We start from the raw sequence: 21,177 nt of genomic DNA on the forward strand, positions 1-21,177 counted from the left end.
CCCAACTCTCCACCTCAGCTCTGTCCAGGCCCAGAACCACTTGTCTGTAGTCCTCCCTTGGGCAGACAGACAGACAGATGTCTCCAGGAGATAACAAGGTCTCTGGCTGGTGATTCCCATGGTGTAACGGCAGTCTATTTCTTCCTCCTCTTCGGACGAGGAGAGGCGAGAAGGATCGGAGGACCAATATGCAGAGTGGTAAGTTTCCATGATTTTAATATCCACGAAAACAAGACACAATACAAAATAACAAAAGAACTAACCATAACAGTCCCGTGTGGCACAAAGACTGACACAGGAAACAAACACCCACAAACCAAACGTGAAACCCAGAATGCCTAAGTATGATTCTCAATCAGGGACAACGATTGACAGCTGCCTCTAATTGAGAATCATACCAGGCCGAACACAAAACCCCAACATAGAAAAACACACATAGACAACCCACCCCAACTCACGCCCTGACCAACTAAATAAATACAAAACAAGGGAAAATAAGGTCAGGAACGTGACACATGGTAGCTGAAGACAACATCCTCTGCTCTTTCATCAGCCCAAATTGGCCGGCCCGGTTACGAATCCAGAGAATGCTTAATGCCACAAAGTAGTACTTTAACATTCTGCACTCCTAGCCAGTTACTGTGACTGATTTGTATTAGAGTTATCTATCTGAGAGAAAAACAAAGTCCTCAATGCCATAATGGCTTTAAGTAATCACCCAGGATAGAATGCACTTTGTTGTGGGACTAGAAGGGACTACCAGGATCAACTAAAATATGAAAATGGGAAAATGGGCCAACCAAATCATTATTTCCTATATGGAATATTTGGACTCTTGGACCTGGACTGGTGTAGTGGCCATGAAGAGAGGGATGTTTTTATGGGATGTTATGTTTCCTCCTCTTCCTCCAGTACCACCAGGACACTGCATTTAGATGGGCCATCTGGCCCTGCAGCAGAGTGCTCCCAGTCCCAGTCCCTCTCTGAGCTCGGATCACATATTCACAGCGGTGAGATCAGCGACATATGCTTCTGCTCCCGATACCACCCATGTCTGGCATCCAACCGCACGCTGGTCAGTGATCTGGGAGATGACATCATTCCGGTAACGTTGTGTGTGCCGTGGTGTGTGTGTTTTTTGCACCCATTCTGTTTGACTCCATAGTAAGCTACCCAATGCTCCTCTAGCATGGACAACATACCACCCAAGTTAAGCTGAAACACAAAAACACCCACACAAAAGACACCTACGGGAAAAAAAGCAACAACAAACAAAAACAGCTTGACTGCTGAGAGAGAAACAGAGAGAGACAGAGAAAGAGGGAGAGAGAGTGTGAAAAAAAAAACAGAGAGAGAGAGAAGAGAGAGGGGGAGTGCGATGAAAGTGCTGAACACAAGTCCGTCCCACGCCACCTTGATCCTCCGAACGGGAGGCACTTCCTGGTTAGACAGGAAGATGGATGACCTCAACTCTATTAATAACTGAGCTCCACTTACCATGGCCTCTGTGTGTGTGTGTGTGTGTGTGTGTGTGTGTGTGTGTGTGTGTGTGTGTGTGTGTGTGTGTGTGTGTGTGTGTGTGTGTGTGTGTGTGTGTGTGTGTGTGTGTGTGTGTGTGTGTGTGTGTGTGTGTGTGTGTGTGTGTGTGTGTGTGTGTGTGTGCGCGCGCCAAAACTGCTAACACTGTAACTTCCCCCTGAAGCTAGCTAAAAACAACCACCTCCCCCAATGTCGCCCACGCCTCCTGCCTACTGATAGATATGCTACATTATAACAGTGCAGTGTGCTTACAGTAAAACCAACCTCCTGCATGCACGTGTGGGCCTTTTCCATCCTTCCTCACAGAAACAGGGACTCATGCATACCAAACCAAAGGTTCCTGCATGGTTCCTCTGTAACTTTTTGTCCATTGAGATATGTTATGTCTGAATGAGTGTGTTTGACAGGAGGGGAATAAGGTCTAGGGATAAACTCAAGGCATTTTATTAACATTTAACAATCTGATATTCAGCAATGGGGAGATTTTTCTGCAGAGAGAGGAGAGATAGACATAGATATATGAAAAGAGAGAGAAAGATGGAGAGAGAGAGAAACAGAAAAAGAGAGAGAGCGAGAGAGAGAATGCTCTGCAGATAGAGGGAGAGAGAGAGAGAGAGAGAGAGAGAGAGAGAGAGAGAGAGAGAGAGAGAATGCTCTGCAGATAGAGAGAGGGAGAGAGAGAGAGAGAGAGAGAGAGAGAGAGAGAGAGAGAGAGAGAGAGAGAGAATGCTCTGCAGATAGAGAGAGGGAGAGAGAGAGAGAGAGAGAGAGAGAGAGAATGCTCTGCAGATAGAGAGACAAAGAGAGAGCCTATCTGGATGTTGGAAGGCACCACTGAAGGAGCTGTGCTAGTCCTAATGAAATGTGACAGGCAGACATAAACTTGAATATGAAGTGAACCATGATTACAGACGATTAGATAACAATCACTACGTACTGCAGCCAGAGAGCTTGTGTGTCTGCCCTCGCTTTCTCTCTGTCTGTGGTGTGTGTGTGCGCACATGTGTGTGTGCATACATGCGTGCGTGCGTGTGTGTGTGAATTGCCTGTAGTCTGAATCCGCATGTGGAGTGGAGTAGGGGCTGTAGAGTAGGGGGGCCAGTGGAGTAGGGGGACTGTAGAGTAGGGGGGACTGTAGAGTAGGGGGGACTGTAGAGTAGGGGGAGCTGTAGAGTAGGGGGGACTGTAGAGTAGGGGGGACTGTAGAGTAGGGGGGACTGTAGAGTAGGGGGGACTAGAGTAGGGGGGACTGTAGAGTAGGGGGGACTGTAGAGTAGGGGGGACTGTAGAGTAGGGGGGACTGTAGAGTAGGGGGGGACTGTAGAGTAGGGGGGACTAGAGTAGGGGGGACTGTAGAGTAGGGGGGACTGTAGAGTAGGGGGGACTGTAGAGTAGGGAGGACTGTAGAGTAGGGGGGACTGTAGAGTAGGGGGGACTGTAGAGTAGGGAGGACTGTAGAGTAGGGAGGACTGTAGAGTAGGGGGGACTGTAGAGTAGGGAGGACTGTAGAGTAGGGAGGACTGTAGAGTAGGGGGGACTGTAGAGTAGGCTGTAGAGTAGGGGGGACTGTAGAGTAGGGAGGACTGTAGAGTAGGGGGAACTGTAGAGTAGGGGGGACTGTAGAGTAGGGGGGACTAGAGTAGGGGGGACTGTAGAGTAGGGGGGACTGTAGAGTAGGGGGGACTGTAGAGTAGGGGGACTGTAGAGTAGGGAGGACTGTAGAGTAGAGGGGGGCTGTAGAGTAGGGAGAACTGTAGAGTAGGGGGGACTGTAGAGTAGGGGGGACTGTAGAGTAGGGGGGACTGTAGAGTAGGGAGAACTGTAGAGTAGGGGGGACTAGAGTAGGGGGGTCTGTAGAGTAGGGGGGACTGTAGAGTAGGGGGGACTAGAGTAGGGGGGACTGTAGAGTAGGGGGGACTAGAGTAGGGGGGTCTGTAGAGTAGGGGGGACTGTAGAGTATGGGGGACTAGAGTAGGGGGGACTGTAGAGTAGGGGGGACTGTAGAGTAGGGAGGGCTGTAGAGTAGGGGGGACTGTAGAGTAGGGGGGACTGTAGAGTAGGGGGGACTGTAGAGTAGGGGGGACTGTAGAGTAGGGAGGGCTGTAGAGTAGGGGGGGCTGTAGAGTAGGGGGGACTGTAGAGTAGGGGGGACTGTAGAGTAGGGGGGACTGTAGAGTAGGGAGGGCTGTAGAGTAGGGGGGACTGTAGAGTAGGGGGGACTGTAGAGTAGGGGGGACTGTAGAGTAGGGGGGACTGTAGAGTAGGGAGAACTGTAGAGTAGGGGGGACTGTAGAGTAGGGGGGACTAGAGTAGGGGGGACTGTAGAGTAGGGGGGACTGTAGAGTAGGGGGGACTGTAGAGTAGGGGGGGACTAGAGTAGGGGGAACTGTAGAGTAGGGGGGACTGTAGAGTAGGGGGGACTGTAGAGTAGGGAGGACTGTAGAGTAGGGGGGACTGTAGAGTAGGGGGGACTGTAGAGTAGGGGGGGGGCTGTAGAGTAGGGAGAACTGTAGAGTAGGGGGGACTGTAGAGTAGGGGGGACTGTAGAGTAGGGGGGACTGTAGAGTAGGGGGGACTAGAGTAGGGGGGACTGTAGAGTAGGGGGGACTGTAGAGTAGGGGGGACTGTAGAGTAGGGAGGACTGTAGAGTAGGGGGGACTGTAGAGTAGGGGGGACTGTAGAGTAGGGGGGACTGTAGAGTAGGGGGGGACTGTAGAGTAGGGGGTGACTAGAGTAGGGAGAACTGTAGAGTAGGGGGGACTGTAGAGTAGGGGGGACTAGAGTAGGGGGGACTGTAGAGTAGGGGGTGACTGTAGAGTAGGGGGACTGTAGAGTAGGGGGGACTAGAGTAGGGGGGACTGTAGAGTAGGGGGTGACTGTAGAGTAGGGGGGACTGTAGAGTAGGGGGGACTGTAGAGTAGGGGCTGTGGATAAGAGAGAGATAACAGAAAGTTCAGCTCGATCTTCACAATGCTACAGGCCATGATATACAAACATGGCCGTCGGTTGGTGATGGTAGGTGCTTCATCACAGGCTGAATCCCAAATGACACCCTAAGTCCCTATGTAGTGCAGTACTTTGACCAGGCCCATTGACACACACACACACACACACACACACACACACACACACACACACACACACACACACACACACACACACACACACACACACACACAGCAGGTTGACATGAGAGGCTTTCTCTTGATTAATCTCCACCACTTCAGCCCCACTAGAGGTTGCTACTGAACTACACCCAGCCTCTTGCTGCAGCACAGTGATAAAATACAGCCTCTGTGGATCAAACACTAGCTGCATACGGTCACTGTACCCATGAAGTCAGCAATGAACACGATAGCAAAGTCAAGTTTGGTACCCGATCAAGCCCTGCAATCCCTGCACATTATTCACAGAGTAAAGTTATAAGAGACATGGTTCTAATTGACCTCTTGGAGATGAGATGTTCACATTTACAATAAACGTTTCCTTTGCTAAATGTAGGACAGTTATCATACAGAGAATGATACATGCTGACTGAAATCAGAGGGGTTCTACTCAGTATGACTGTCCACTGTCTCTCATTCTTGATGAAATACCTACATTGTGTTGTTGTGAGATTCTCATTTCTGAATACATGCTCCTGTAGCTGTTACAATATTCAATATTACTCTCTCTCTCTCTCTCTCTCTCTCTCTCTCTCTCTCTCTCTCTCTCTCTCTCTCTCTCTCTCTCTCTCTCTCTCTCTCTCTCTCTCTCTCTCTCTCTCTCTCTCTCTCTCTCTCTCTCTCTCTCTCTCTCTCTCTCTCTCTCTCTCTCTCTCTCTCTCTCTCTCTCTCTCTCTCTCTCTCTCTCTGCCATCTAATGCAGACAGGGAAGGCAATCCACTTTTCTGTAGAGAGTCAGTGGACAACAGGACACATTCCTCTCTGAGAACATTATCAATTTGATGGCCATGTTGGATTTCCACCCCCCCCCCCCCTGTACTGCTGCTATTGATGCTGCCAGCGTCTCTATTCCTCCCAGCTTCACTTCATCATTCAGCAGCTACGGCAATAAAGCAGTTACATTTCCCTCCCATTTCCTTTATGAAGGTGGCTTTTCTTTAGAATTTTGTCTTGTTCCCACAGCAGTCAATCCTGAACCAAAAGGGTTCTACCTGGAACCAAAAGGGTTCTGTCACGCCCTGACCTTAGAGAGACGTTTTATTTCTCTAATTGGTTAGGTCAGGGTGTGATGTAGGGTGGGAATTCTATGTGTTGTATTTCTGTGTGTTTGGCGGAGTGTGGTTCCCAATCAGAGGCAGCTGTCTATCGTTGTCTCTGATTGGGAATCATACTTAGGCAGCCTGTTTTGCCACCTTAGTTGTGGGTAGTTGTTTTCTGTATAGTTTATGCTCCTTACAGAACTGTTTCGGTTACCTTACAGAACTGTTTCACTTACCACGCTGCGCTTTGGTCTGATCCTCATTACGACGAGAGCCGTGACAGGTTCTTCCTAAACTCAAAGGCTAGAGACACTCAAAGGCTAGAGAGTGACCACCATGGACCACAAAATCAAATTGTAAACAGATACAATATTATGGCTGTCTTGCTACAGTAGTGAGTGTCTCCATTAAATAGTGCTACTAAAGGTCACTAAGAGGAATGAGGTTTGCTGCTGTTGTCCAAGGAGGGCTGATCGATACGGTATTAAGCAGACAGAAGCACGTGCGTAAGCATTCAGGAGATAACACTGCTGAAACCCACAGAATAATATTGGGTGAATCTCAAGTGCAGGTTCCTCACCTCGGACCTTCTCCTCCAATGAGTTTTGCGAAAGAGGTGAGAGAACACAAGGAATCAAGGAAATACAATTGAAATTGACCCATGGTGCCCCCAGGCCTAGAGGACACAGGTTTGACTGACACCTTCCCATCACCTGGCTAATAGCCTTCTTTAACAGGGCTTCACCCTTGAATCCTTTACTATGGAGCCAGTGCCACCTCTGATGCTGAATCCTAATGGAGCGACCCAGGGGAGGAGGGACCAAACGCCTGATAATGATGATTGGTGTTCCATTTAAGGTGTAGTCCAGATAGAACAAGTTCCTGCCTCATGGATTTAAACGTTGTTGTTTTTTATTAGGATCCCCGTCTCCTGGGGTCCACACAAAACATGAAACATGACATAATACAGAACATTAATAGACAAGAACAGCTCAAGGATAGAACTACATCAATAAAAAAATACGAAAGGCACACGTAGCCTACATATCAATACATACATACTAACTATCTAGGTCAAATAGGGGAGAGGAGTTGTGCCGTGAGGTGTTGCTTTATCTGTTTTTTGAAACCAGGTTTGCTGTTCCCTTGAGCAATATGAGATGGAACGGAGTTCCATGCAATAATGGCTCTATATGGGAAATGGGATTTCATTAAATGTCATGTAGAGAATGAGAACTTTTACTACTCCCACTGACAGGATTTTTACAAGCAGCCATTTTGCACTAATGACTTGGATATGAAATAGTGACCCTGACAGTAATGTAGTTGAAGTAGTACTGCTGTGGTAACATACAGGTCAAATCACCTTCAAACCAATGATGGACAATTCCTGTGTTTTGGCCCATACACAGCCAGCAGATTTCACAACAAGCAGAACTACAAAAACAGTGTGACATAGGCATGGCATTCTCTGTTGTGCAGCAGGGAGTAGCTAGAAGTGTGTTGCACTTTTGACATGAAAATGGGGCAAACGAGAGATGTAGCCTGTGAGCTCACAGCATCATGATGAGACAACAACAGTAATGTGTTAGTGTCAGCATTGCACTGCCCACTGTTGACTGTGCGTCTGTAGGATCCATCTGTTTAAGGGGCACGGCTGATAGCTGGCGAACACTGAGCCTAGTGGAGTGAGACCTGATCTGGTGTCAAACGGAGTGCTTGGAAGGGAAGGTGTGTGTCTGTTTGGGATGCTGGATCGTAAAGCCAAAGCATATGGTGTTGTTTATCTGGACTCACAGTAAGACCCAGGTCTGAGTCACTATTACTGGACAGGATGCCAATGCAATACGGCAATACAGGGACCGTGTTTTTACTGTATAATGAAAGAGACAATCTGTTAAGACCATACAGTAACAGACGTACAGGGACCGTGCTTTTACTGTATAATGAAAGAGACAATCTGTTAAGACCATACAGTAACAGACGTACAGGGACCGTGTTTTTACTGTATAATGAAAGAAACAATCTGTTAAGACCATACAGTAACAGACGTACAGGGACCGTGTTTTTACTGTATAATGAAAGAGACAATCTGTTAAGACCATACAGTAACAGACGTACAGGGCAGCTAAAATAGCCTGGGACCTCATCCATCACACATCAACCTAACACCTTACAATTCTGGTTAAGGGTAGAAAATGGAACTGGCAGTGTCACAAGTAAGGTAAACTATGGATTTTGCAATATAGGTCTTGGAAGAGTACAGTACATTCAGGGGATGCATTTAGACCCTCATAGGAAATTTATGGAGACCAAATAGCAAATATGAATCCGTTTATCACTGACGGGACATCCCCTGTGTTGTAGCTACAGTACTGGCTATGAGTTAAACAGGACCAATGTATCATGTGAGATTGAACATCATCCATACTTCTCCCTCTGTGTTGGCCAATGTACCATTAGCATAACTGACACTGTACATGGCGGTGTGTTCCTGCCCTCCTTCCCAGCCTTCACTGTTAAATGCTTGATGTACTGCATAATTATACGTGACACCATATGCAATTACATCATTTCGTCTCACATTCAAACCAGAAGCAGGTCGTTTCTGAGGATAATTGGGAATTGATCATTTCCAAGGTGTGGAAAGTCATTAATAGAAACGTCTGCCCAAGATCTTTTCAAACCCTTATGAACCGTTGTAGATGCGTGCAAGGTTTGGACCTATTGGTGTAATGGCTGAAGTCTGTAAATAAAGCCACAGCGCCTGACCCTTCCCTTCCCTAATCAATAGCTACCTACTGTACGGTCAGTGTCTTTCAATGGATGAATACAGTTGTATTGCCTCACCCTTCCCTGTTGTCGTCCTCATCCAGGTTAGAGAGGAGCTGTGATCCGGCCAGGGAGAGGTCCAGGTGGGCCAGAGGAAGGTCCCTGTAGCCGAAGCTGACCAGCTGGACAGGAGCCATGCAGGACGGGTCCATCTCCTGCACACCATGCTCCTCCACTGGGTCTGGCTGGGAGATGATCTCCAGGTCTGATAGGCCTCCAGCCTGCTGCTCCACCACGTCACTAAACACACAGAGAGAGAAGATGACTGTGTTAGCCCACTGAGCTCAAGCCTCTTCACCTTCTAACTCCACTGGGTCTGGCTTCACCCTTTACCTCCAGGTCCGACAACCCAACCGCCTGCTCAACCATATCCCTAAACACAATGTTGTGGGCTGCTGGAGATCCAGATCCTATATCAAAGTCTGAGAATCAACACTCTGAGATGATGGTGTTCATGTGTTACTTTGAAACAAACAAAACAGGGAAATAAAGTCCATTGAAGTGCTGTAGAAAAACACCAACTTGGCGATTGGCGATAAACAGCACACCTTGCATCAATGATATCTGATTCAAACACACACAGTGACCTGAGTAGTGGTAGAGGCTGAGCCTCTTCTGCAGGGGGGTACCAGAGCACCATGACAAAGGGAACAAACTGAGCATATCCAGTTATTTGACATGGATTATTGTCTGATATGCATGACTTCCTCTGTTGAGGTGGAACAAAAGTTGAAATGATACAAACACAGAAAGTTATTGAAAAAGCTCTGTCCTGTCGCACAATTGTCACGACTTCCACCGAAAGTGTCTCCTCTCCCTGTTTGGGCGGTGCTCGGCGGTCGTCGTCGCCGGCCTACTAGTTGCCACCGATCCATTTTTCTTTTTCGTTTGTGTCTGTCTGTTTTGTTTACACCTATGTCCTATTAGTTAATTTCGGTGGGTTTATTAACCTCCGCTGCTTGCTAGTCTTTGTGCAGGATTATTTGCTGTTGATTGCTCTGTTAGGGGTGCGTGTTTGCGCCACAGGTTTTTTTTCTTCTCGCGGTCGTTGTACAGTTTGGACTGTAATTAGGAGTAGAGATTTCTCCTCCGTGTGTGACGTTACTTCCATGTGTGTGGCGACTTCGTTGGGTGTGTTTCCCCACTTGTTGTTGTGTTGGGACTTTCAAATCAACATTGTGCTACTGGGACTTCCTTGCTCTCCTGCTCCTGACTCCTGCACCTACCTCTTCTTAGGAGGCACATAACAACAATAGAACAAATATCAACATTATTCTGTCTCACTCCTGCCAAGTGTTAGCATTTCATCAAACAGACAGACTGAACTTATAGACGTTAAATCGGTACCTACACTAGAATCTAGAGTCTAAAAGAGTTATTTGGCTGTCCCCATAGAAGAACCCTTGAAGAACCCTTTATGTCTCCAGGTAGAACCCTTTTGAATTCCATGTAGAACCCTTTCCACAGAGGGTTCTACATGGAACCCAAAAGAGTTCTACCTGGAAACAAAAGGGGTTCTCCTATTGAGACAGCTTAAGAACCATTTTGGAACCCTTTTTTCTAAGAGTGTACGTCAACTGATTTTGCAAACACACACTGAGGGAGCACAAAGCACAACATCTGATACTGTTGTTTCATTCTCCTCTGTAGTATAGTTAAACACCTCTATACAGCTTTGTCAGCACCTCCAGAGTATGTATACATACTGTAATATATCAGAAGTTTCTATTGTGGGCCAAGCCTCTAGCAGCATCACACAGCCCATCCACAAGCCTCAGTTGTGCCCTGTGGTGCATATTTTTAGACCAGAGCAGATGCGGATGTATCATGTCTGCTGTGATGTTGCTCTCCTCTACGCTCACAAGCCTCCCATTGTCAGATGAGTGGATCGGAGCTCTTACAAATGTGAAGTTAGGAACGAGAGAAGATGAGGAGGAGAAGGGAGAGAAGAGGGAGGGTCTAAGCAGTCTCCCACTGATTCACAGACAGTGATTGTGTTCTCTCTCTCTCTCTCTCTCTCTCTCTCTCTCTCTCTCTCTCTCTCTCTCTCTGCATGTCAGAGATTTGATCTCCACTGGGCTGTACTGTGAGGCGCTGTGAGATGCTCCACTGGGCTGTACTGTGAGGCCCGTCACTGTCAGGTTTTGGCCAGGACTGTTCTGGTTTTTGTCACTAGATGTCCCCATTGCACCTTTTTTGTACCTTTTGTTTTTTCCTTGCTCTAATTATTGTTTGCACCTGTATGTCGTTCCCTTGTTAGTATTTAAACCCTGTGTTTTCCCTCAGTTCTTTGCTCAGTGTTTGTATGTTAGCACCCAGCCCCAGCCTTTTTGTGTGAAACATATATTTCTCTTATTGGATTTTCCAGAGGTTCTCTGGTTTAGTTCTTGTGTATTTTTGAGTAGTCTTTTGAGGTTTGTTTTTCCCTGCTGTTTTTACCACTTTGTGGAGTTTCTTTGTATTTTGGAGGATATCTAATTTGTGCCTCTTGGCTTTATTTTGGACGTGGTGGATTTATATTCTTTGCCTGAAGATCTTGTCCTTTTATTAAACCATCATCTCTAGTACTGCTGAGTCTGCCTCATCAAACCATCATGGTCACCTAATAATCCCCAGTTTACAATTGGCTCATTCATCCCCCTCCTCTTCCCTGTAACTATTCCCCAGGTCGTTGCTGCAAATGAGAACGTGTTCTCAGTCAACTTACCTGGTAAAATAACGGTAAAATAAAATAAATAAAATAAAAATCTTCTGGGTTCTGCTGACTATTAGTGACTGTTTCTCTCACCGGGTCCTGACAGAAACACTGAGCCCTTAAAATGAACCCAGAGGCAGCCAGTACCCAGGACTTTTTTCCCATGCTGTCCCACCACGAGGGGACTGTCCAAAGTCACGAAGCTGCTCTGGTTCAGCAAGAGGCCTTACTGGCTGGACATTCTCAACTTCTGTCAGAGATGATGACTTCCATAAAATAGATTTCTGATCAACTTTCCCCTGCAACCGCTTCTGCTCCAGTTCATCAGATTCAAGTGCCCGTGGCAGTTAACCCCCTGGCTGAACCTCGTCTGCCGCCTCCACAACGGTTCTCAGGTGATCCGAGTGTTTGTAAGGGGTTTTTCATCCAATGTTCTCTCTCCTTCGAGCTGCAACCCTCGTCGTTTCCCACCGACCGGTCCAAGATAGCATATATCATCACCCTGCTGTCGGAAAAAGCCCTAGCCTGGGCTACTGCTGTGTGGGATGCCCAAAGTCCCTGCTGTGCCAGCTAATCTACCTTTGCTGAAGAATTCAAGCGAGTGTTTCAAGATCCCACCAGCGGTCCTGACTCAGCCAAACAGCTCCTGACTCTCAGCCAAGGTCGGCGCAGCGTGACGGACTATGCCATCCAGTTCCGCACGGTGGCAGCAGCGAGTGGCTGGAACGACGAGGCGCTCACAGTGTGCTTTTTGAAGGGTCTTTCCGACACATCCAAGATGAACTGGCCACTCGGGAACCACCGGACAACCTCGAGTCCCTGATCAAGTTGTCTTCACGCATAGACCAGCGTCTGAGAGAGAGAGAGCTCAACCGTAGATCTCTCACCCTAGCTCCTATCGGTCCCAGCTCCGAGTCTCCACCTTTATCCTCGCTGACTCCACCGGAACCCATGCAGGTTGGACGCATCTCCCAGGCTGAGAGAGACCGCCGGATAAGGGAGCGATGCTGTCTATATTGCGGCAAACCGGGCCATTTCCTCTCCACGTGTCCCGGGCTCCAGGGAAAACGCACTCTCCCGTACAGGCCTGGGAGGACTGTAACGGGAAACATAACCTCCATCCAACTCCCGCCTGCTTATTCCAGTTACCCTTTCCTGGGACAACCACGAGCTTCCCCTTCAAGCCTTGGTAGACTCTGGAGCCGCAGGTAACTTCATGGATGGTGTCTGGGCGAAGGAGAATGGCATTACCTCCGAACATCTAAGTGACCCCATAAGGGTTACTACGTTGGATGGAAGCCCTTTGGGATCTGGACTTGTCACTCGTGTCACTACCCCCTTGCGACATTCAGTTTCCCAACACCAGGAAGTGATGAACTTTCATCTGACCTCGTGTTCCGAGTTCCCTCTCGTCCTTGGATACCCCTGGCTTCACAGCCATAACCCTCACATCGACTGGTCTGTGGGCACTATCAAGCAGTGGGGTCCTACGTGCCAAGCCACTTGTATCTTCCCAAGTTCCCCGAGTTCCCCTCCCGAGTCTCTAGAATCCATCGACCTTTCCTGAGTTCCCGAGTGTTACCATGACCTCAAACCGGTATTTAGCAAACAGAGGGCCACCAAACTACCACCCCATAGACCTTACGATTGCCCCATCGACCTGTTTCCGGGCACCTGCCCCCTCAGGGGTCGGATCTTTTCCCTATCTCCTCCCGAACGAGCTGCTATGGATACCTACATCAAGGACGCTCTGGCAGCAGGCCTCATGCGTCCATCCACCTCGCCGGCGGGAGCAGGGTTTTTCTTTGTGGCCAAAAAAGACGGTGGATTACGTCCTTGCATCGACTACCGGGGACTTAATGCCATAACCGTCCGTAACCGCTACCCGCTACCCCTTATGGCCACAGCCTTTGAGCTGCTCCAGGAAGCAGTGGTCTTCACTAAGCTTGACCTACGGAACGCATACCATCTTGTGCGGATCAAACCCGGTGACGAGTGGAAGACCGCTTTCAACACGCCTACTGGTCACTACGAATACTTGGTGATGCCCTTCGGCCTGACCAACGCCCCGGCTGTGTTCCAAGCGCTCATAAACGATGTGCTTAGGGATATGCTTAACATTTTCGTGTTTGTTTACTTGGATGACATCCTCATCTTTTCGAGCTCCCTTCAAGAACACACTAAGCATGTCAGACAAGTGCTCAAACGCCTCCTAGACAGCCATTTGTACGTTAAGCCGGAAAAGTGTGAATTCCATTCCTCTCGAGTACAATTCCTGGGATTTGTAGTGGAACCCGGTCGAGTCCAGATGGACCCCAAGAAGGTAGGGGCGGTAGCGGATTGGCCCACCCCCAAGTCCGTTAAGGAAGTTCAGCGTTTCCTGGGCTTCACTAACTTTTACCGCAAGTTCATCAAGAACTTCAGCTCGGTGGCAGCCCCTCTCTCAGCTGTAACCAAGGGTGGCAACACAAGGTTTCTGTGGGGAAGAGAAGCTGAGACGGCCTTCCAAGGACTCAAGCAGCGCATCCTCTCTGCTCCCATCCTGACACTACCGACGGCGGATTAACCTTTTGTGGTGGAGGTAGACGCATCAGAGGTTGGTGTTGGAGCTGTCCTGTCTCAGAGGGGTGAAGACAAGAGGCTTCATCCTTGCGCCTTCTTCTCTCACCGGCTTACCCCGGCCGAGAGGAATTACGATGTGGGGGATCGTGAACTCCTAACGGTTAAGATGGCATTGAAGGAATGGAGACACTGGCTCGAGGGGGCTTCTCAACCATTTCAAGTGCTTACGGACCACAAAAATCTGGAGTATATCCAGCAGGCGAAGCGGTTGAACTCCAGACAAGCTCGATGGTCTCTTTTCTTCAGCCGATTCCAGTTTATCCTCACCTATAGACCCGGGTCGAAGAATCTCAAACCGGACGCCTTGTCACGAGTCTACTCTCCTGCCATTCGAGAAGATACTGACATGACTGTTCTTCCTGCTGCTAAGATCGTGGCTCCAATCTCGTGGCAAGTTGAGGATACCGTGAGACAAGCTCAAGCCATCGAACCGGGTCCTAAGGGAGGTCCTGCCAATCGGTTGTTTGTTCCCAAGGCAGCAAGATCCCAAGTCCTTCTGTGGGGGCACTCCTCTCGCCTCACCTGTCACCCGGGCGTAGGTCGCACCTTGGAGTTCATTCAGCGTAAGTTCTGGTGGCCCACCATAAGAGAAGACGTTGCCACTTTCGTCAAGGCCTGTCCCGTGTGCTGCCAGGGCAAATCTTCTCACCTCCGCCCTCAAGGACTCCTTCACCCTTTATCTATTCCCCACCGACCCTGGTCCCACATCTCGTTGGACTTTATTACTGGCCTTCCTCCGTCCCATGGTAATACTACTATCCTAGTCATCATCGACAGGTTTTCTAAGGCGGCCAGGTTTGTTCCCTTGACCAAATTACCTTCTGCCAAGGAAACAGCTGAGTTGGTGATTAACCATGTGTTCCGAGTCTTTGGCATTCCGCAAGATATGGTTTCCGACAGAGGTCCCCAGTTCGCCTCAAGGTTTTGGAAGGCCTTCTGCCAACTCATAGGGGCCACGGCCAGTTTATCTTCAGGGTACCATCCGGAGTCCAACGGCCAAACCGAGAGGATGAATCAGGAGCTGGAAACCACCCTCAGATGTATGGTTTCCAACAACCCGTCCACATGGTCATCCTTCATTGTTTGGGCCGAGTACGCGCACAACACCTTGTGCTCCTCCTCCACTGGTATATCCCCGCACGAGTGTCAGTTTGGCTATGCTCCTCTATTGTTCCCGGGCCAGGAGGCAGAAGTCAGAGTGCCTTCAGCTTCGAGGTTCATCAGACGCTGTCGGCTTACGTGGAAGAAGGCCCGTCTTAATCTTCTGCGTTCCTCACAGCAGTACCAGCGACAAGCCAACAGACGTCGCCGTCCCGGTCCTACCCTGTACCCCGGCCAGAGAGTATGGCTCTCAACAAAAAACTTACCGCTACGGGTGGAGTCTCGCAAGCTGTCCCAGAGATTCATCGGTCCCTTTAAGATTGCCAGGAGAGTCAATCCCGTTACTTTTCGCCTGCACTTACCCAGATCCCTTAAGATCAATCCAACATTTCACATTTCTTTATTAAAACCTGTTGTTTTTTCTCCCCTTATCCCGGCAGGCAGACCTCCGCCCCGTGTCATCGGAGGCCAGTCGGCTTATACCGTCCACCGGATACTGGATTCCCGCCGGGTGCAGCGGTCCTGGCAGTATCTGGTGGACTGGGAAGGCTACGGTCCCGAGGAGCGCTCCTGGGTTCCTGCCAAGGACATACTGGACCCTGACCTCATTCGTCAGTTCAGGGCCTTCCACCCTGAGAAGGCTGGTAGGAACGTCAGGAGCCGTTCCTAGGAGGGGGATTCTGTCAGGTTTTGGCCAGGACTGTTCTGGTTTTTGTCACTAGATGTCCCCATTGCACCTTTTTTGTACCTTTTGTTTTTTCCTTGCTCTAATTATTGTTTGCACCTGTATGTCGTTCCCTTGTTAGTATTTAAACCCTGTGTGTTCCTCAGTTCTTTGCTCAGTGTTTGTATGTTAGCACCCAGCCCCAGCCTTTTTGTGTGAAACATATATTTCTCTTATTGGATTTTCCAGAGGTTCTCTGGTTTAGTTCTTGTGTATTTTTGAGTAGTCTTTTGAGGTTTGTTTTTCCCTGCTGTTTTTACCACTTTGTGGAGTTTCTTTGTATTTTGGAGGATATCTAATTTGTGCCTCTTGGCTTTATTTTGGACGTGGTGGATTTATATTCTTTGCCTGAAGATCTTGTCCTTTTATTAAACCATCATCTCTAGTACTGCTGAGTCTGCCTCATCTTCTGGGTTCTGCTGACTATTAGTGACTGTTTCTCTCACCGGGTCCTGACACTCACTGGGCTGTACTGTGAGGCGCTGTGAGGCGCTCCACTGGGCTGTATTGTGAGGCGTTCCACTGGGCTGTACTGTGAGGCGCTGTGAGGTGCTCCACTGGGCTGTACTGTGAGGTGCTGTGAGGCGCTCCACTGGGCTGTACTGTGAGGCGCTGTGAGGCGCTCCACTGGGCTGTACTGTGAGGCGATCCTCTGGGCTGTACTGTGAGGCGCTGTGAGGTGCTGTGAGGCGCTCCACTGTGCTGTACTGTGAGGTGATCCTCTGGGCTGTACTGTGAGGCGATCCTCTGGGCTGTACTGTGAGGTGCTGTGAGGCGCTCCACTGGGCTGTACTGTGAGGTGATCCTCTGGGCTGTACTGTGAGGCGCTGTGAGGTGCTGTGAGGCGCTCCACTGGGCTGTACTGTGAGGCACTGTGAGGCGCTCCACTGTGCTGTACTGTGAGGCGATCCTCTGGGCTGTACTGTGAGGCGTTCCACTGTGCTGTGCTGTGAGGCGCTGTGAGGCGCTCCACTGGGCTGTACTGTGAGGCGCTCCACTGGGCTGTACTGTGAGGCGCTGTGAGGCGTTCCACTGTGCTGTACTGTGAGGCGCTGTGAGGCGTTCCACTGTGCTGTACTGTGAGGCGCTGTGAGGCGTTCCACTGTGCTGTACTGTGAGTCGCTCCACTGGGCTGTACTGTGAGGCGCTGTGAGGCGTTCCACTGTGCTGTACTGTGAGGCGCTCCACTGGGCTGTACTGTGAGGCGTTCCACTGTGCTGTACTGTGAGGCGCTGTGAGGCGTTCCACTGTGCTGTACTGTGAGGCGCTGTGAGGCGCTCCACTGGGCTGTACTGTGAGGCGCTCCACTGGGCTGTACTGTGAGGCGCTCCACTGGGCTGTACTGTGAGGCGTTCCACTGTGCTGTACTGTGAGGCGCTGTGAGGCGCTCCACTGGGCTGTACTGTGAGGCGCTCCACTGGGCTGTACTGTGAGGCGCTCCACTGTGCTGTACTGTGAGGCGCTCCACTGTGCTGTACTGTGAGGCGTTCCACTGTGCTGTACTGTGAGGCGCTCCACTGTGCTGTACTTTGAGGCGCTCCACTGTGCTGTACTGTGAGGCGCTCCACTGTGCTGTACTGTGAGGCGCTCCACTGTGCTGTACTGTGAGGCGCTCCACTGTGCTGTACTGTGAGGCGCTCCACTGAGCTGTACTGTGAGGCGTTCCACTGTGCTGTACTGTGAGGCGCTCCACTGTGCTGTACTGTGAGGCGCTCCACTGGGCTGTACTGTGAGGCGTTCCACTGTGCTGTACTGTGAGGCGCTCCACTGTGCTGTACTGTGAGGCGCTCCACTGAGCTGTACTGTGAGGCGTTCCACTGTGCTGTACTGTGAGGCGCTCCACTGTGCTGTACTGTGAGGCGCTCCACTGGGCTGTACTGTGAGGCGCTCCACTGTGCTGTACTGTGAGGCGCTCCACTGGGCTGTACTGTGAGGCGTTCCACTGTGCTGTACTGTGAGGCGTTCCACTTTGCTGTACTGTCAGGAGCTCCACTGGGCTGTACTGTGAGGCGCTCCACTGGGCTGTACTGTGAGGCGTTCCACTGTGCTGTACTGTGAGGCGCTCCACTGGGCTGTACTGTGAGGCGCTGTGAGGCGCTCCACTGGGCTGTATTGTGAGGCGCTCCACTGGGCTGTACTGTGAGGCGCTGTGAGGTGCTCCACTGGGCTGTACTGTGAGGTGCTGTGAGGCGCTCCACTGGGCTGTACTGTGAGGCGCTGTGAGACGCTCCACTGGTCTGTACTGTGAGGCGATCCTCTGGGCTGTACTGTGAGGCGCTGTGAGGTGCTGTGAGGCGCTCCACTGTGCTGTACTGTGAGGTGATCCTCTGGGCTGTACTGTGAGGCGATCCTCTGGGCTGTACTGTGAGGTGCTGTGAGGCGCTCCACTGGGCTGTACTGTGAGGTGATCCTCTGGGCTGTACTGTGAGGCGCTGTGAGGTGCTGTGAGGCGCTCCACTGGGCTGTACTGTGAGGCACTGTGAGGCGCTCCACTGTGCTGTACTGTGAGGCGATCCACTGGGCTGTACTGTGAGGCGCTCCACTGGGCTGTACTGTGAGGCGCTGTGAGGCGCTCCACTGGGCTGTTCTGTGAGGCGCTGTGAGGCGCTCCACTGGGCTGTACTGTGAGGCGTTCCACTGTGCTGTACTGTGAGGCGCTGTGAGGCGTTCCACTGTGCTGTACTGTGAGGCGCTGTGAGGCGTTCCACTGTGCTGTACTGTGAGGCGCTCCACTGGGCTGTACTGTGAGGCGCTGTGAGGCGTTCCACTGTGCTGTACTGTGAGGCGCTCCACTGGGCTGTACTGTGAGGCGTTCCACTGGGCTGTACTGTGAGGCGTTCCACTGTGCTGTACTGTGAGGCGCTGTGAGGCGTTCCACTGTGCTGTACTGTGAGGCGCTGTGAGGCGCTCCACTGGGCTGTACTGTGAGGCGCTCCACTGGGCTGTACTGTGAGGCGCTCCACTGGACTGTACTGTGAGGCGTTCCACTGTGCTGTACTGTGAGGCGCTGTGAGGCGCTCCACTGGGCTGTACTGTGAGGCGCTCCACTGGGCTGTACTGTGAGGCGCTCCACTGGGCTGTACTGTGAGGCGCTCCACTGTGCTGTACTGTGAGGCGTTCCACTGTGCTGTACTGTGAGGCGCTCCACTGTGCTGTACTGAGGCGCTCCACTGTGCTGTACTGTGAGGCGCTCCACTGTGCTGTACTGTGAGGCGCTCCACTGTGCTGTACTGTGAGGCGCTCCACTGTGCTGTACTGTGAGGCGCTCCACTGGGCTGTACTGTGAGGCGCTCCACTGGGCTGTACTGTGAGGCGCTCCACTGGGCTGTACTGTGAGGCGTTCCACTGTGCTGTACTGTGAGGCGCTCCACTGGGCTGTACTGTGAGGCGCTCCACTGGGCTGTACTGTGAGGCGTTCCACTGTGCTGTACTGTGAGGCGCTCCACTGTGCTGTACTGTGAGGCGCTCCACTGAGCTGTACTGTGAGGCGTTCCACTGTGCTGTACTGTGAGGCGCTCCACTGTGCTGTACTGTGAGGCGCTCCACTGGGCTGTACTGTGAGGCGCTCCACTGTGCTGTACTGTGAGGCGCTCCACTGGGCTGTACTGTGAGGCGTTCCACTGTGCTGTACTGTGAGGCGTTCCACTGTGCTGTACTGTGAGGCGCTCCACTGGGCTGTACTGTGAGGCGCTCCACTGGGCTGTACTGTGAGGCGCTCCACTGGGCTGTACTGTGAGGCGCTCCACTGTGCTGTACTGTGAGGCGCTCCACTGTGCTGTACTGTGAGGCGTTCCACTGTGCTGTACTGTGAGGCGCTCCAATGTGCTGTACTGTGAGGCGCTCCACTGGGCTGTACTGTGAGGCGTTCCACTGTGCTGTACTGTGAGTCGCTCCACTGTGCTGTACTGTGAGGCGCTCCACTGGGCTGTACTGTGAGGCGCTCCACTGTGCTGTACTGTGAGGCGCTCCACTGGGCTGTACTGTGAGGCGTTCCACTGGGCGGTACTGTGAGGCGCTCCACTGGGCTGTACTGTGAGGCGCTCCACTGGGCTGTACTGTGAGGCGCTCCACTGGGCTGTACTGTGAGGCGCTCCACTGGGCTGTACTGTGAGGCGCTCCACTGGGCTGTACTGTGAGGCGCTCCACTGGGCTGTACTGTGAGGCGTTCCACTGTGCTGTACTGTGAGGCGCTCCACTGGGCTGTACTGTGAGGCGCTCCACTGGGCTGTACTGTGAGGCGCTCCACTGGGCTGAACTGTGAGGCGCTCCACTGGGCTGTACTGTGAGGCGCTCCACTGGGCTGTACTGTGAGGCGCTCCACTGGGCTGTACTGTGAGGCGCTCCACTGGGCTGTACTGTGAGGCGCTCCACTGAGCTGTACTGTGAAGCGCTCCACTGCTGTACTGTGAGGCGCTCCACTGTGCTGTACTGTGAGGCGTTCCACTGTGCTGTACTGTGAGGCGCTCCACTGTGCTGTACTGTGAGGCGCTCCACTGTGCTGTACTGTGAGGCGTTCCACTGTGCTGTACTGTGAGGCGCTCCACTGTGCTGTACTGTGAGGCGCTCCACTGTGCTGTACTGTGAGGCGCTCCACTGTGCTGTACTGTGAGGCGCTCCACTGTGCTGTACTGTGAGGCGCTCCACTGAGCTGTACTGTGAGGCGCTCCACTGTGCTGTACTGTGAGGCGCTCCACTGAGCTGTACTGTGAGGCGTTCCACTGTGCTGTACTGTGAGGCGCTCCACTGGGCTGTACTGTGAGGCGCTCCACTGTGCTGTACTGTGAGGCGCTCCACTGGGCTGTACTGTGAGGCGTTCCACTGTGCTGTACTGTGAGGCGCTCCACTGTGCTGTACTGTGAGGCGCTCCACTGGGCTGTACTGTGAGGCGCTCCACTGTGCTGTACTGTGAGGCGCTCCACTGGGCTGTACTGTGAGGCGCTCCACTGGGCTGTACTGTGAGGCGCTCCACTGGGCTGTACTGTGAGGCGCTCCACTGGGCTGTACTGTGAGGCGCTCCACTGGGCTGTACTGTGAGGCGCTCCACTGGGCTGTACTGTGAGGCGCTCCACTGGGCTGTACTGTGAGGCGCTCCACTGGGCTGTACTGTGAGGCGTTCCACTGGGCTGTACTGTGAGGCGCTCCACTGGGCTGTACTGTGAGGCGCTCCACTGGGCTGTACTGTGAGGCGCTCCACTGGGCTGTACTGTGAGGCGCTCCACTGGGCTGTACTGTGAGGCGCTCCACTGGGCTGTACTGTGAGGCGCTCCACTGGGCTGTACTGTGAGGCGTTCCACTGTGCTGTACTGTGAGGCGCTCCACTGGGCTGTACTGTGAGGCGCTCCACTGGGCTGTACTGTGAGGCGCTCCACTGGGCTGAACTGTGAGGCGCTCCACTGGGCTGTACTGTGAGGCGCTCCACTGGGCTGTACTGTGAGGCGCTCCACTGGGCTGTACTGTGAG

The 21,177-nt window shown here is 51.7% G+C and overlaps 1 protein-coding gene across 1 annotated transcript in view; it reads right to left on the minus strand.

The window, feature by feature from the left end:
* The window catches only part of LOC129834573 (transmembrane protein 266-like), a 91,166-nt gene that overhangs the window by 57,252 nt on the left and 12,737 nt on the right, over positions 1-21,177 (minus strand). Inside the window, exon 3 of the mRNA XM_055899683.1 lies at positions 8,594-8,815. Coding sequence (XP_055755658.1) covers positions 8,594-8,815 — 222 coding nt within the window. The remainder of the gene's footprint in view (positions 1-8,593; positions 8,816-21,177) is intronic.

This window comes from Salvelinus fontinalis, chromosome 35, assembly GCF_029448725.1.
Source record: "Salvelinus fontinalis isolate EN_2023a chromosome 35, ASM2944872v1, whole genome shotgun sequence".
NCBI classification, from domain to species: Eukaryota; Metazoa; Chordata; class Actinopteri; order Salmoniformes; family Salmonidae; genus Salvelinus; species Salvelinus fontinalis.